Source organism: Aspergillus stella-maris, assembly GCF_047715825.1.
Source record: "Aspergillus stella-maris strain CBS 113639 unplaced genomic scaffold BDV14scaffold_2, whole genome shotgun sequence".
In the NCBI taxonomy this organism is placed as follows: domain Eukaryota; kingdom Fungi; phylum Ascomycota; class Eurotiomycetes; order Eurotiales; family Aspergillaceae; genus Aspergillus; species Aspergillus stella-maris.
The window spans coordinates 758,751-772,900 of NW_027396796.1; the positions used below are offsets into that span (position 1 = coordinate 758,751).

Below are 14,150 nucleotides of genomic sequence, written 5' to 3' on the forward strand. Positions count from 1 at the left end.
CTAGAAAAGAGGAGGCTTCTCTTGAATTTGAAGATACCATATCGCAAGGCATTAATTATTACACCAGCAAAAATGGCCACCATAAACTCTTTCCCGCCTGCCAACAGTCATGTCGAGGTCGACTCCAAGGACCTCAAGGCCCAAGTCGTTGTCAATGAGCTGGACACTACTACACCAGACAAGTCTCCTGTGGCTGACGACTTCATGTACGACTTCAAGTACAACCATGCTTTGCCAACCTCAGATGTGCTTGGGGTCGAGGTACCCACCGATTGCAATGCCGAGAAGGAAGCTGGGAGCATCGTGGCACGCCTCTCAGAGGCCATGAGGGGAGGAGACGCACAAGAATTCACCAACATGTTCTGGGATTATGGTAAGTATTGAATATCATAGAACTAAAAGGCATGTACCAGTATCTGACTTTTGCAGGTGTCTGGCGTGACAAGTTGGCTTTCACTTGGGACTACCGCACATTCAACTTCAAGCCTGCGATTCTCAAGGCTGCCACCGACCTTTTCTTTAAAACTAGAGCTACGAACTTCAAGTTCCTTACGCCTTCACCAAATGTTTCGCGTTCTTACCCCGACTTTGCTCAGCTGCAATTCGTTGTGTCTTTTGAAACAGAGCTCGTTCAGGCTTCCGCTGTGATCAACTCTATTCTCACTAAGGATGGCTGGAAGATTTATACTATGCACACAGTTGCTGAGAAGCTCAAAGAATTTCCTGAGCTTCCTCCCGCTGATGAACACATGACTGGCTCTATCAGTTGGGAGAATCAAAGAGCTCAGGATGTTGACGCCGCCAACCCTGAAGTGCTGATTATTGGTGGTGGACAAAAGTGAGTGTTACTTCTACGGTCTTACCTTCAATACTAACCTTGAATAGTGGTCTGGCGCTTGCCGCTCGATGCAAAGCACTCGGCATGGACACCCTCATTATCGAACGCAACGAATCAGTCGGCGATGTCTGGAAGAAGCGCTACGAGTACTTGTCTCTCCATTTCCCCCACTGGGCCGACGACCTGCCCTACTTCCCCTACCCCAAGCACTGGCCTTCGTACACCCCCGCCCAAAAGCAGGGTCTTTACATGGAATGGTACGCCGTAGCCATGGAGCTCAACGTCTGGACACAGTCAAACGTCACCCACGCCGAACAAGATGCCCAAGGCAAGTGGACCGTCACAATCAACAAGGGCAGCAAAGAGACCCGAACCCTCCACCCTACCCAAGTCGTAATGGCCACCTCCCTCTGCGGCGTCCCCATGACCCCTTCCATCCCCGGCATGGCCGATTTCAAAGGCGTAATCCGTCACTCCTCAGCCCACGACAGCTCGCGCGACTTCATCGGCAAGAAAGTCTGCGTCGTCGGAACATCCTCTTCAGGCTTCGACACAGCCTTCGACTGCTCCCGGCGCGGCATAGACGTAACCCTCCTCCAGCGCTCCCCAACATACATCATGTCCCTCACGCACTCTGTGCCCCGCGCAATTGGCAACTACGGCCCCGACGCAGAAGGTAGCCGCCCCGACATCGAAGAGCAAGACCGTCTCGCCTTCGCAACACCCATCGGACCAGGCGAGGAACTCGCCCGCCGCAACGCCAAAGTCCTCGAAGACCTCGATAGACCCCTCCTCGATGCCCTGCACGCGAAGGGCCTCCGGACATGGCGCGGCCAGCGCGGAACCGGAAACTCCACACTTGGCCAAACCCGTAATGGCGGGTTCTACTTTGACGCCGGCGCCTGCGAGCATATAATCAATGGCGGGATCAAGGTCGAACCAGGCTTCATCGAGCGTTTTTGTGAGGGAACGAACAAGGTTATCCTCAACGGCGGCCGCGAGCGCGAATTCGACCTTGTTGTCTTTGCGACGGGGTTCTCGAATACCATTGACTCTGTGCGCGCTACGCTGGGTGATGAGATTGCGGACTCGTGCGGTCCGATCTGGGGTATTGATGAGGAGGGCGAGTTTAAGACTGCGTATCGGGAGACGGGTGTGAAGGGGTTATGGCTTATGGTTGGATATTTGCCGTATACGAGGTTTCATTCGAAGTTGTTGGCTATGAGGTTGAAGGCTTTGAAGGAGGGGGTTTCGCTGCCGCCTTATACTGTTTAGACTGTTTTATGTTATGAAGATAGAGATGACCTTGTGCAATTCATTCAAATTTCTTTGTTACATAATGCTTCCTTCCTTGTCGTACAGTAGATCAATTCAGGTGATAATGTGCATGTTTTGGCCGAGAACTGGAATTGTGTTGAGCCTCCAGTCGTGGAGCCTACAACCTTTAGAAGTCCTCAAATATGTAGAGTTGTTGACGAGACTACACTGCTCGACTAGACTGAGATGAATATCTGAGATCAAGCCAGACTCGTTGTTGCCACTTCTCAGAATTGCTCGTGTGCCTTTTGAGGTATTCATAGCTAATATCCACCTATAATTTCCACTGCCGTCAAGTTTTAGTATTTTACTTTAAAATCCTATAGTGCCAATAGATCAGGTAGAGCTCTATACTTTGATTCTAAAAAAACAACAAACAAAGGCATCTCAGCATATATGCTCGAATTTTTGTAGTCTATGCCACTAATCTATTTCTTAACAGGCCCATACCAATCCTCAAACCCCAAATCAAACCCCCACAACGGCGTATTAATCCGCTTTGCCTTCCCCCTCGCCGCAAGCCCATCCAGAACCTCCAAATCACTCTTCGACAACTCCACAACCTCCCGATTACTCACAATTCTCTCCTCAGTAACTGACTTGGGCAAAACAACAACCCCCTTATTAACATGATAAGAAATCAGCACCGTCGCACCAGAAACACCATTCTTCTCAGCTATACCCTTAATTTCAGGGTCCTCCATAATCGGTGCGCCCGTTGATCCGAGGGGTGAATATGCCTCTAAGAGGATATCTAGGTTCTCGCAATATTCGCGGAGTTCATGCTGAGGCAGAAACGGGTGAAGCTCGACTTGGTTCACGGCGGGGACGACAGTCCATGTCTTGCGGAGGTCCTCGAGATAGGGGATTGACCAGTTCGCGACGCCGATGGCCTTGACAAGACCCGATTTGTAGACTTCTTCCATTTGGCGCCATGTTTCGCTTTGGTTCCAGGAGCGGTCGACGGACCGGCTGCCGTCGGGGTTTGTGGGGAGAAGGTCGGAAGTCTCGTTCTGGTTGTTCTCAGTTAGTACAAATATGCTGAGCGGGAGAAGTGCAGATTGTGGACTTGGTCTTACGGGGACAAGCCGAACGGGCCAGTGAATGAGGTACAGATCGAGGTAATCTGTGCCGAGCGCATCAAGTGTCTTCTGCAGTCCCTCCTTGACGTTGGGCTGGTGCGTGTTCCAGAGCTTGGAGGTGATGAAGATGTCTTTGCGGGGGACGCCGCTATCTCTAATACCCTGACCGACTTCGTTTTCGTTGCCTGAATTCAATTAGTCTAGGGAGATTGTGGTCTGCCATTGTGCGAACATACCATAAATCAGCGCGGCGTCGATATGGCGGTATCCATTCTTGAGCGCGAATGCGACTGCCTTAGCGACCTCACCGGGCTCGGACTTCCATGTTCCTGTGCATCGGTTAGTTATTGATTAGTACTTAGCAAGCAGGAAGCGCAATCATACCGAGACCAACGGCGGGAATAGAAGCGCCAGTGTTGAGCTTGAAGTGTGTGGGAGGAGCCATTGTGATAGTGATGGAGGGGTAGGTAAGAGAGTTAGAGGAAGATTGGGTGCCTGGAAGCAATTACTTATCGAAGAGGGGAAGCTCTAGAGGCGGCAATTGAAGCATTTCAATGTATGTCAGGGTCCACCACTACGTAATTGGAGAACAGAGTGGGATCGGGTGAAAAGAATGAAGATCTCCGATCGGATGTTATAACCCTAAGGTACCTAGTGTTGCGCTTATCCCCGATCCTTTTGCCCCAGATGTGCACTGCGCGGCGTAATCGGGCTAAGAAATCCAGGGTAGCGGATTATTTCAAGTGTTTTCACTGTGAGTATGCCGCGCTAGTTGAATTGGAGCTCCTGCATCTAATTCTCTCTAAAAGTTCATCTTAGTATGGCCTACAAGCTGCTCCTCTCAGGCGAACGGGCCGACTTCACCACCGTTGAATTCGACGTGGAGAAGAAGGAATTGCGTATCCTTGCAAATTATCCGGCGCCGTTCAATGCTTCCTGGGTTGAGCCTGATTCTTCGCAAGGCGGCGTTGATAGTCTGATTGGACTCTCTGAAGACGATGAGGCCGGTCTTCTGTATACCTTTGAAATTGACCACGCAAGAGAAGCATGCACAATTAATAGCCAGCAGCCGACCTTGGGCGCACCTGGTCACTGTATGTACTTTAGCCTGGACCACAAACATTGGCTTAAACTGATTTTCTTGAACAGTCGCTACGCTGCGGGATGGTTCTGGAATTGCCCTGGCTACTGTAAGTCCCCCGTCCACGCCCTCTCCCTTTTTGCTAACAGTTTAACGAGTAGTACCTCGGTGGCTCCATTGCTATATATCCCATAGAGCCAACTAAAAACGCACCCCTGCTTACAGACGCTCCTTGCCAGGAGATCCTTCCTGATTTCCCATACGCATTTATAGAGCTAGGCCACGGGCCAAACAAAGGCCGACAACGACAATGCCATGCACACCAAGTTCTCGAAGATAAGAAAGGAAATCTCTACGCCCCAGATCTAGGTTCCGACCGCGTATGGATTTTTCGTCGAGACGGTGGTAAACTTGAGATCTCGGGATGGCTTCAGTGTCCGCCTGGAACTGGGCCAAGACATGGTGTTTTGAGTCCGGATGGTATGCTCTGCTCCAACTTCCAAGACACCAAGATACTTCAGAGCTAACTAGATGCAGAGCCATTAATGTATATCATTGGAGAGCTCTCACATACGGTCCTCGCCTTCGACCTGTCAAATGCACCCGCTCAGTCCATCTCACCCATCGAGAACTTCGCACCAAACATTATCCCGCCAAACGTCCACCCAAACCATCAATTCATGATGGACTCCTCCGAAATCTGTCTACACCCTAAGATTCCAAACGTGCTCTACGTGAGCAACAGATGGGAGCGCCACATCGCACAGCGCGAGCCTCATTTAAATGATGTTCCCAAGGACCTACCACCCGGCGACGCCATTGCAATTATTCTTCTATCCGATGAGGGGCGGAGTGTACAGAGTGTAAAGCATGTCCGGACAAATGTCGATGTTATTCGGGGGATGCGACTTAGTGATAATGGGCAGTATATGGTTGTATGTGGGCAGGAAGGAGGCGGGATTGAGGTTTACGAGATTAGTGGGGAGAGGGGGAACGTTTGGACTTTGGTTGCTGGGCTTAATGAGGGGCTTGAGAGTGGGATTAAACATGCTGTTTGGCTATAGAATATAGATGTAGATGTAGAAGATTCTTTATGAGTGTTTATTGATTGAGATTGGAATCTGATAGTTTGCTCTTCCAGAGTGTCTTGAGTATATACCACCACCCGGGGCCCGAGAAATTTTGATTAAACCATACGTCCGACAGAACCTGTACCCACACAACATCTCTTTTTCCTACAGCCTTAGAAGCGAGTGTAAGTTTATCTCAACAACATCGGACTAGAATAGAATGTAGGTCCACCCCCAGAAAACCGTTGAGAAAAAAAAAAAAAAAAAAAAAAAAAAAAAAAAAAAAAAAATACATCCGATCTTGAAAACCATTAGAACAAGGCCGACGAGGTCTAATCCGATGCCCGATTACGGCCGATCCCCAGGTTTACGTCCGATATATGACCCCGGACCCACGCGAGCGGCACGCCCCCGGTTTCTGGGGATGTCCAAACCTGACTTGATAATTGTAACGACGTGGAACATGTGGATATACTCTACATAATGTTTATCACCAGTCTTGCTGATGATATTTACCAGTTGCAATTGAAGTCGTGGCCGCACCCCTCTTTAACGGCAACCGACTCGGAAACCAGGTACCGTGGCGGGCTCGGCTACTGCACAGCTTTGACTTGTGCCGCAACCAAGCTTTGTCCCCGAACAGCGCGGCAACACTCCGGGGAGAATAAACTCGGAAAGATGCCGTGGTTGAACGGGTCCGTCTTGGTACACCCCACGCTCGGGGGTCCGAGGGTACTCGGTGCCTGAAGGTTTCGTCCCCAGCCACTGAACCGGGAACCAAGCACGATCTTTAAGAGTGGTCATTCTGACTGCTGCGATTAGAACACATGAACCTTTCGGCTCTTGTATATCCCAAGCCTGTAGCTCGTGTATGAAGACAGCTTTGTCATACATACGGAGGTACTCCGTCCAGCGTAGCATCCTCAACCCCACAAATCAACATCTCTCAAAAGCCGACAATGTAGATCGTTTCTCTCCCGGTTCTATCCGACACTCGAAACCCTTAGATGCCCTCTCAATTGTCAGCAACTACCAGCAATCTCTCCACAATTCACAAATCTGTCGTCATCCACACTCTCCAGGCTCCAGTCTCCATGCCCGTGGGGTATACCCGCTACCCCAAGCCCGGCGGACCTTGGGGTCTACCCCCGATTAGGGCAATGTCATTATACCGCAATGCGTTAGCCTGCGCCATTTACCGTGTGGCAAGCGAGAGACAGGTGGCCGTCTGGCTATCAGACTCGGTGTCGGGAGCAATACAAGTATGGAGTAGTGACCCCCTTATTCCCCGGGTACCCGATATCCAGTCCGAATGAACTTTCTCTTTCTCTTCTCCCCTTGGATTCCATTTCCTGAGAGACAATGGCCGACGACAAGGTAGACTCACTCAAGGAATACGCCGTTGACGTCGCTGCTCACGGCTCCTCCCAACATGCCGAAGACCTCGCGGCAGACCGAGAGCCCTATGGCCCTCCCGGTCTGCAAGGTCTCATCTACAACCCGTTTGTGCTGATGTGTGCCATCTGCTCAACATTAGGTGGCTTCATCTTCGGCTACGACCAAGGTGTCGTATCTGTCATCCTCGTCATGGAGCAGTTCCTCGACACCTTTCCACGGGTTGGCGGAGCAGGCTCCGGCTTCTGGAAGGGTCTGTTAACTGCTATGATTGAGCTTGGTGCATTGATCGGTGCATTGAATCAAGGTTGGATTGCCGATAAGATCTCGCGTCGGTATTCGATTCTTGTTGCTGTTGCGGTTTTTACTATTGGGTCTATTCTGCAGACTGCTGCTGTGGAATATGGCATGCTTACGTTTGCGCGGTTCGTTGGTGGACTGGGGGTCGGTATGCTGTCTATGGTTGCGCCACTCTACATTGCGGAGATTAGTATGATTCCCATCTCTCTTCCGGTCCATTGATTTCAGTGACGTGCAATACTAACCATTTCTTTTACATAGGTCCCTCCGAATGCCGCGGCACCCTTCTCGTTCTCCAAGAATGGAGCATCATCTTCGGCATCGTCATCGCCTACTGGATTACCTACGGCACACGCTACATGGCCGGCGAATGGTCCTGGCGCCTCCCCTTCCTCCTGCAAATGGTCCCCGGCTTCATCCTAGCAGCGGGCGTAATCTTCCTCCCTTTCTCACCGCGCTGGCTCGCCTCCAAGGGCCGTAACGAAGAAGCCCTAAAGACACTTAGCCGTCTCCGCAAACTACCGACGACAGACCGCCGCGTGCGCCAGGAATACATGGATATTCTAGCTGAAGTGCGCTTTCACAGAGAGACGAATGCCGAGCGGCATCCTAATCTGCAAGGTGGTGGAGCCAAGAATGGTATCTTACTTGAGATTGCCTCTTTCGCGGACTGTTTTAGGCGGGGATACTGGCGGAGAACGCATATCGGTATTATGATTCCGTTCTTCCAGCAGTTTGTTGGAATTAATGCGTTGATCTATTACTCGCCGACGCTATTTGAGACAATGGGGTTCGATATGAATATCCAGCTTATCATGTCTGGTGTGCTTAATTGTCTTCAGTTAGTCGGTTGCTCTACGACAATCTGGACGATGGATACAGTCGGTCGAAGGAAGTTGCTGCTTGGTGGCTCAGCCGCCATGTCCATCTCGCATATCGTCATTGCGGTTCTGGTTGGGTTGTTTAGCTCTAATTGGGCGGCTCATCAAACAGAGGGCTGGGTTAGCGCTGCGTTTTTGCTGGTCTATATGATTGCTTTTGGGGCTGCATGGGGGCCTGTCGGGTGGGCTATCCCCTCTGGTAAGTTCCATACCCCGAACAACAATACCAACTATACAAGTCCACTTACTAACGAATTTCCTTTAATAGAAATATTCCCCTCCTCCCTCCGCGCAAAAGGTGTCGCTCTCGCAACCTGCTCAAACTGGCTAAACAACTTCATAATCGGCCTCATCACTCCCCCCTTAATCGAGGACACCGGATACGGCGCATACGTCTTCTTCGCTGTCTTCTGTATTATGTCAGGGATTTGGACATTCTTCTTTGTCCCTGAGACTATGGGGCGCTCGCTCGAGGATATGGATGCGGTCTTTAAGGATAATTCTAGTGAGAGAGAACGGGAAAGGAGGAGGGCTATTGAGAGGGAGCTTTTGAGGGAGAGGGTTGAGGGGGGTGTTTGAATTAAGCGGCGGGTTTAGTCTAACTGCTCACGATACTACTTCGTGACGATACTCTGGAAGTGTGCCGGGATTGAGGGATGAAACATGTACAAATGGTCCCCTGCCTGGCAAAAACTAGACAATTGATGGAATTCACGACTAAATCCAATGATGAACAGAAGAGATATGGAAAAAAAAAAGATATACCAGAAACGTAGAAGAGAACTGGCATATGCGATCGTCACTTGGTGTCAAGAAGAGTTAAGCTTTTATGTCGTCTGCCCCTAGCCAAACGAAGGCCGGAAGTCATACCTAAAATACCCATAATCAATGTATTTTATACTCGGTAGACCCAAAGCCCTTTGCTTCAATAACAACCGGATCAGACCCAGCTCCCAAGATATCCTCGTCATCAGTGACCGACGCGCAGCCCCTAGCTCTTTACCAATTTCCGGACCGCGCACGTCCCCGTGGGAACCTAATTGGTCTTTGTTGTGGCATATTCGCGGATGCTAGGTTGGTGTATCTAAATTAGTGTTCTCCTTGGGCTTGATGATATTATATGAGAACTTTGTACCGCAGCCTTCGACTGTGCTGCTGGCGGATGCTTGAATAAAGTGACTGTTTAGGCCTTGACCTGCTCGAATATGAACTATCAAGTGTATTTCTCATGGAAGAATGCAGAACAAGGCAGGGCAAGGACCTCTGAGAAGGTGAACGTACATATACTAAACATAGACCTAAACGCAGCCCTGCAATCAAGGTACACGATTCGCCGGGCTCAAGCCCAAACCTGTAACCATTCCTTTACTCCCCCCCTGTCATTGAAATATTAAGGATATCATTATCCGACTCATCAATATAAAGACTCAGGCGGCAATCCGATACCTCATCGTTCTCGGAGTCCCCATCACAATATGTCGGCTTACCAGGCGGTTGCGCATCGTTTCTCGTGAGGGAAAATGCAGCATCACGAAGCAAGCTCTCGGAAAGGTCATTTGGAGGCCACGTTACTTCGACCTGGAAGTCCCGTATTTCATGCAAATCCATCAAAGGACCCAAAAGCCGTGATTCCTGTTCAGGAGACATCACATTACCTCCTACCTCCTGCTCCATCTTGATCCAAGCTTTGATATGCACCAGGCCACGCATTGCTTTTACTGCATCCCAGAAACTTGACCACCCACTGAACCATTCGTCGTCGAGGTCTTGAGGCCAGCAACCCACATACGGATGCAAGAATGATACCTCAAGCAGCCGGAGAGAATCACGCTGACGAGGTAATATGGCGTGTTGGAAGTCCGAGAGGACTCGAAAATCGTCCTTGCCGGTTTCGATTTGAATATGGAGGGGATTATAAGACCAGAGAACGTCTACAGCCTCTGTATATCTAAAGTCCGGTCATGGAAATAATTAACACTGGCCTTAAAAGCTCGCTAAGAACCGAAGACAACATACATCTGGCGACACGTCAAAAGAAGTGGAAGACGCGGGTGCGTATCAGCCGGATCCTTAGTATGCGTGCCACAGTAACTCCATGCAGTTTTGTCTTTCGCTTGCCAAATAAACCAGTGAAACTTTTGGCCTTCGACGTGACAGACACAGTGTCGTAGAGGTACCTCTGAGTCATCCCTTGTAATACCAATGACCTTCCTTAGAAAGACTAATTTGTAGATCTGGAATCGGACTTCCAGGGGTAGTTTGGTCAGAAAGGCACTTTTGTTGTTGGTGTCCATGTTCAACACGAGTATGGTATAATCTGGCTTTATTGTTTGGCCCGTTGCCTGCTGTGAGCAAAGAATATGTCAAGAACTTATCTAGGTACCTGCTTTAGAGAACCAAACGTTGGGGTTAATGGCGGAGTAGGCTGGTACCTACCATGACTTCTACCTGTCTTCTGGACAGCCCCTGTCAACCAAGCCGCTAACCCTGACTAGCGGTCAGGGACGCGTTTCCTCGCGGCGCTGGCGCTCAAGACAATCAAAAGAGGCGATGCAAACATACTTGAGGATGTTTACCGCAAGTAGATAGCAGGGTCCCAGCATTCCACGATTGACCGGTTCTACTATCGAGTGGCTTGGTCGATCCTGTCGTCTGAGCGATGTTGTGGTTTCTTTCCAACCACCACTTTATCGAGGTTTCCGTCTTCTCCCTTCTGTCAAAGCCAACTACTCAGTGTGATTCTTATCAAAGACTTTACTGTTCTCCAAATGTCATACGCTTTTCTTAACAAAAAGAGTGATCCATTGCCCGGTCACGTGGCAATTATGCCCTGGGCGGTCCGGTCCCTGGCGGGAGAGCGAGGCTCACGCGAAGGATGCCTACGTGTCTGCCTGTTGTGGCTGAATACGTTTAGGATCGATAAGCGATATATCGCTTCTTTGAGGGCAGCCAAAAAGAGGAGGGCGCGAACATGTCTAGCCTGCCTCCGGGGCACTCCAGCCGCCGAAGCCTCGTGGTCAGTGGCACGGGTCCTGGATGGTTTAAGGTTGTCTGCGTTCAGTCCTCCAATAATAGCACGGATATAAGACAAAAAACGAGGCTGAATCATGCGCGATCTTGGGTGTGATACAGGGGTCGGATTTCTTGACTTTTCAGTGGGCGATAAGACCCATCCCCGCATCATCAGGGTTCACATAGCGAGGCCGAGTTTGCCCGATCTCAGGGTTTCATATGTGTCATGGAGCTTTTAATTGTAGCTGGACCCTGGGATTGCGGGTGTGATTCCTCGAAAGACAACCAACCGACACATAATGGGACAGAGCAACAGAAAATCTCGTGCTCGAAATACCTCGCATTCGGATGACGAGCTCGAACAATTCCTCGAATGCGACGAACCACATTCTCTCCACGGAAGAAAGATCGGTCGAGCTTTAAGCTACCACAGGCGCGCACTGTGGCTCTTTTTCTTTTATACTATTGTTCTCATTCTTCCATGGGCCCTGACGGTTGTTATGATGTTCCGGCTCTCATGCATCAATCAACTAGGAGAATATTCTGTGCGCGCTGTCTGGCACATGAATCGATGGCGCGTAGCCACGGATATTCTCGACGGGTTCGCGTCCGTTGTCGCCGTGCCGATTGTGTCTGCCCTCCTTGGCTATGGCGCTGTCATTTATACGCAGCGAAGGAAGCAGACCGGACAGAGGAAGTTGAACGTTGGGCAAATGTTCACCTTGGCGTAAAAGGGCTGATCGTACACACCGACCTTTTGGACAGCGCTGTGGGAGGATAGAAAAACACAGAAGCGATCGCCATACTTAGGTTATGCTATTGTTCTTGTTCTCTTAGGTGAGTTGAGCTCGATACCTACTTCAGGGATGTTGGCTCATTCAAAATCACAGCTGCTATCCAGCCACCTTTGAAGCAGCTATTGATCGATGAAGAAGAATCAAAAACGGGTTTGACGTGCAATGACACGCCTATCCTTACTACCAATAATGATACAACTTGCGAGAAAATTCAAGCCATTGTGAAGGTCGTTGGCCAAGACCCAGAACCCCCTTTGCTCGCACACTGTCCACAGAACACAGTGGTCCAACGGACTACAAATAAATTGATAGATGTACGAGCCTACGACGTTCAGATTCATATCTGGCGTGAGATGAATGGTGCATTTTATACCCCTGATTCGGATCAGGAGACGAACATCTTTGCGTATTATATGATAGCGGACAATAATTCAACATTCTTTACATCGTCAGTCATTAACGGAACGACAACCGGCGTGCTTCGTGAACACGCAGTTCGAATGGATACCAATGTTACATGTGAGGTCGACGAAGACTTTCCAGAGATTTGTCCCGGGAACAGGCCATTCACGACGCAAATTGAAAACAAATTGAAAATAGTGTTCTAGGATTTTCAGTTTGTGCCAGCGGCAGCTATTACTCGGTTCCTTGGAAGAACACTCGAGATGCCCAAAGCATCGTAGGGAGACTCTGGATACGCATGAGAGTGAACAAAGATGGAGTTAGGCTACACAGTCGCCCCTACAACTTCACAATGCGCTGTGATGCCGTTTCAAGACGAGGGTGGTTCGAGCCGGGAAACTACCAGAACAATTTCACGCATCGGGCAATGCTCGAAACCTGGCCAGATAACGAGACGATGCGAACCCAATTCAACAACTTTAGCGGTGACTACACACCGAGATATTGGCCGGTAAAAGAGTACATCATCCTTATCCCTTTTGATCCGACAGCCCCATGCTGATTGTCATGCTACAGGGAACCAGATCCCGACCACTTCGAGGTAATCATTGACAATTTATTTCGATATACTACCAATCCCTTTCACACCGAGGAGCTTCCTACGCCTTGGAGAGCCCGGGGTTGTTTCGAAGGAGGCTGCAGAGCACCATTTTGGATAGTATCTGGTTGTTGGATACCTATTGTCTACGCTGGATGGTACCACGTCTTTGCTAATATGAGAAGGAGCTACTCGTCTTCTGCCTTTACTACCTAGATTAATTTGTTTACCTGATTGCACAAGAGAATTTGCAGTAGTCTCCTCAGACCTTAACATTTAGTCTCTAGGACTTGGCGAACCGGGCTCCTTTGTCACTAGAGTTCCTAAAGTCTGAGCTTACTCTTAACATTTGGACTGATAGTCTCCCTGAAACCGTGGAAAGCTCTGTTGAGCAATACTAGTAATGCTGTGTGGCCCTAGTACTTGCTTACATGGACGTTGCAAGCTGAGAATAATGGATTATCACGTCCACGCTCTTAAAGTCCATGCCGACGATGGAGAATATTGGAGTTCTTCCGATGTCCTTGAGAGCTATCAAACTGATGACTCAATTCTAGGAAACGTGACTTCCATGGATCGAAAGAAAAGCATTTTAACGACAGGCTTTCAACGAATTGATATTATAGGACATCCGCCTACTCAGGGAGATATTGCTCTTCCAGTGTTTGACAGTAGAGTCCATAAAATCAACAGCAGAACCAGAAATCAAAGAGCATGAACATGAAGCTCCTTCACGATGCCAGTTTTGAACACACCCAATGTTTGTAGACTGTTCTCTTCCCAAAGCCCAGTACACGTACGCAGAACAAACTCGACGCGCTCTCCCAGACCAGTCAATTCCCGAGGGATAGCCTGAAACGGGATCTCATTTTCCTCGAGAACCTGAATAAATGTCGAGTGTGTATGTTCCCATTCTGCCATGGTACTACTCATTAACCGCGTCCCATCATCCTTCAACCACTCCTGCTGCGGCGGACAAAGGATAACCAACGCCTTTCTCATCCGGTCTCTGAGATAATGCCATTCAGAAGAGTCCTCGAGCAGATCTCGGGATTGAGGAGGCCCGTAGTTGATTGCGTAGACGATGGGATCGACTCCGGAGCGATCGCTCAAAACGACGTCGGTAGGGCTAGGGCTGTTCTCCTCGGCGTACTGGGCGGCTAGAATCAGTTGCTGTAGCTCGAGCGCTCGGGGCGGATTGTAGGCTATATCATCGCGCGTGAATTGGTGTTTCTGTAGGACATGTCGTGCTACCTCTGAAATGGTTTTTAAATGCAGGGATGGATGTTGTTTTGAGATGGCTTCTTGGAGGACGCGGACGAGGGTTGTTTTGCCGGTGCATTGGGCGCCGATGATGTAGAGGGAAATCGGCTGCAT

At 49.7% G+C, this 14,150-nt stretch overlaps 5 protein-coding genes across 5 annotated transcripts; 3 read left to right on the plus strand and 2 right to left on the minus strand.

Annotated features, from left to right (window-relative positions):
• Positions 1-72: 72 nt before the first annotated feature.
• BDV14DRAFT_208188 (flavin-containing monooxygenase) lies at positions 73-2,113 on the plus strand (the record flags this gene model as incomplete). Its single annotated transcript, XM_073775338.1, has 3 exons — positions 73-373; positions 430-838; positions 886-2,113. 3 exons carry the CDS (start codon positions 73-75, stop codon positions 2,111-2,113), a joined length of 1,938 nt encoding a protein of 645 aa, XP_073633450.1.
• A 470-nt stretch (positions 2,114-2,583) lies between these two features.
• On the minus strand, positions 2,584-3,682 carry BDV14DRAFT_208189 (putative glycerol dehydrogenase (GCY1); the record flags this gene model as incomplete). Its single annotated transcript, XM_073775339.1, has 4 exons — positions 2,584-3,168; positions 3,235-3,422; positions 3,474-3,566; positions 3,622-3,682. 4 exons carry the CDS (start codon positions 3,680-3,682, stop codon positions 2,584-2,586), a joined length of 927 nt encoding a protein of 308 aa, XP_073633451.1.
• Positions 3,683-4,057: 375 nt separating this feature from the next.
• On the plus strand, positions 4,058-5,382 carry BDV14DRAFT_195176 (Lactonase, 7-bladed beta-propeller-domain-containing protein; the record flags this gene model as incomplete). The annotated part of the gene is made up of 4 exons (XM_073772111.1): positions 4,058-4,331; positions 4,387-4,427; positions 4,480-4,798; positions 4,856-5,382. The coding sequence occupies 4 exons, from the start codon at positions 4,058-4,060 to the stop codon at positions 5,380-5,382; spliced, it is 1,161 nt and encodes a 386-aa protein (XP_073633452.1).
• A 1,368-nt stretch (positions 5,383-6,750) lies between these two features.
• Positions 6,751-8,543, plus strand: BDV14DRAFT_208190 (sugar porter family MFS transporter; the record flags this gene model as incomplete). Its single annotated transcript, XM_073775340.1, has 3 exons — positions 6,751-7,273; positions 7,345-8,163; positions 8,233-8,543. The coding sequence occupies 3 exons, from the start codon at positions 6,751-6,753 to the stop codon at positions 8,541-8,543; spliced, it is 1,653 nt and encodes a 550-aa protein (XP_073633453.1).
• Positions 8,544-13,478: 4,935 nt separating this feature from the next.
• BDV14DRAFT_195178 (ATP/GTP-binding protein) lies at positions 13,479-14,150 on the minus strand (the record flags this gene model as incomplete). Its single annotated transcript, XM_073772112.1, has 1 exon — positions 13,479-14,150. One exon carries the CDS (start codon positions 14,148-14,150, stop codon positions 13,479-13,481), a length of 672 nt encoding a protein of 223 aa, XP_073633454.1.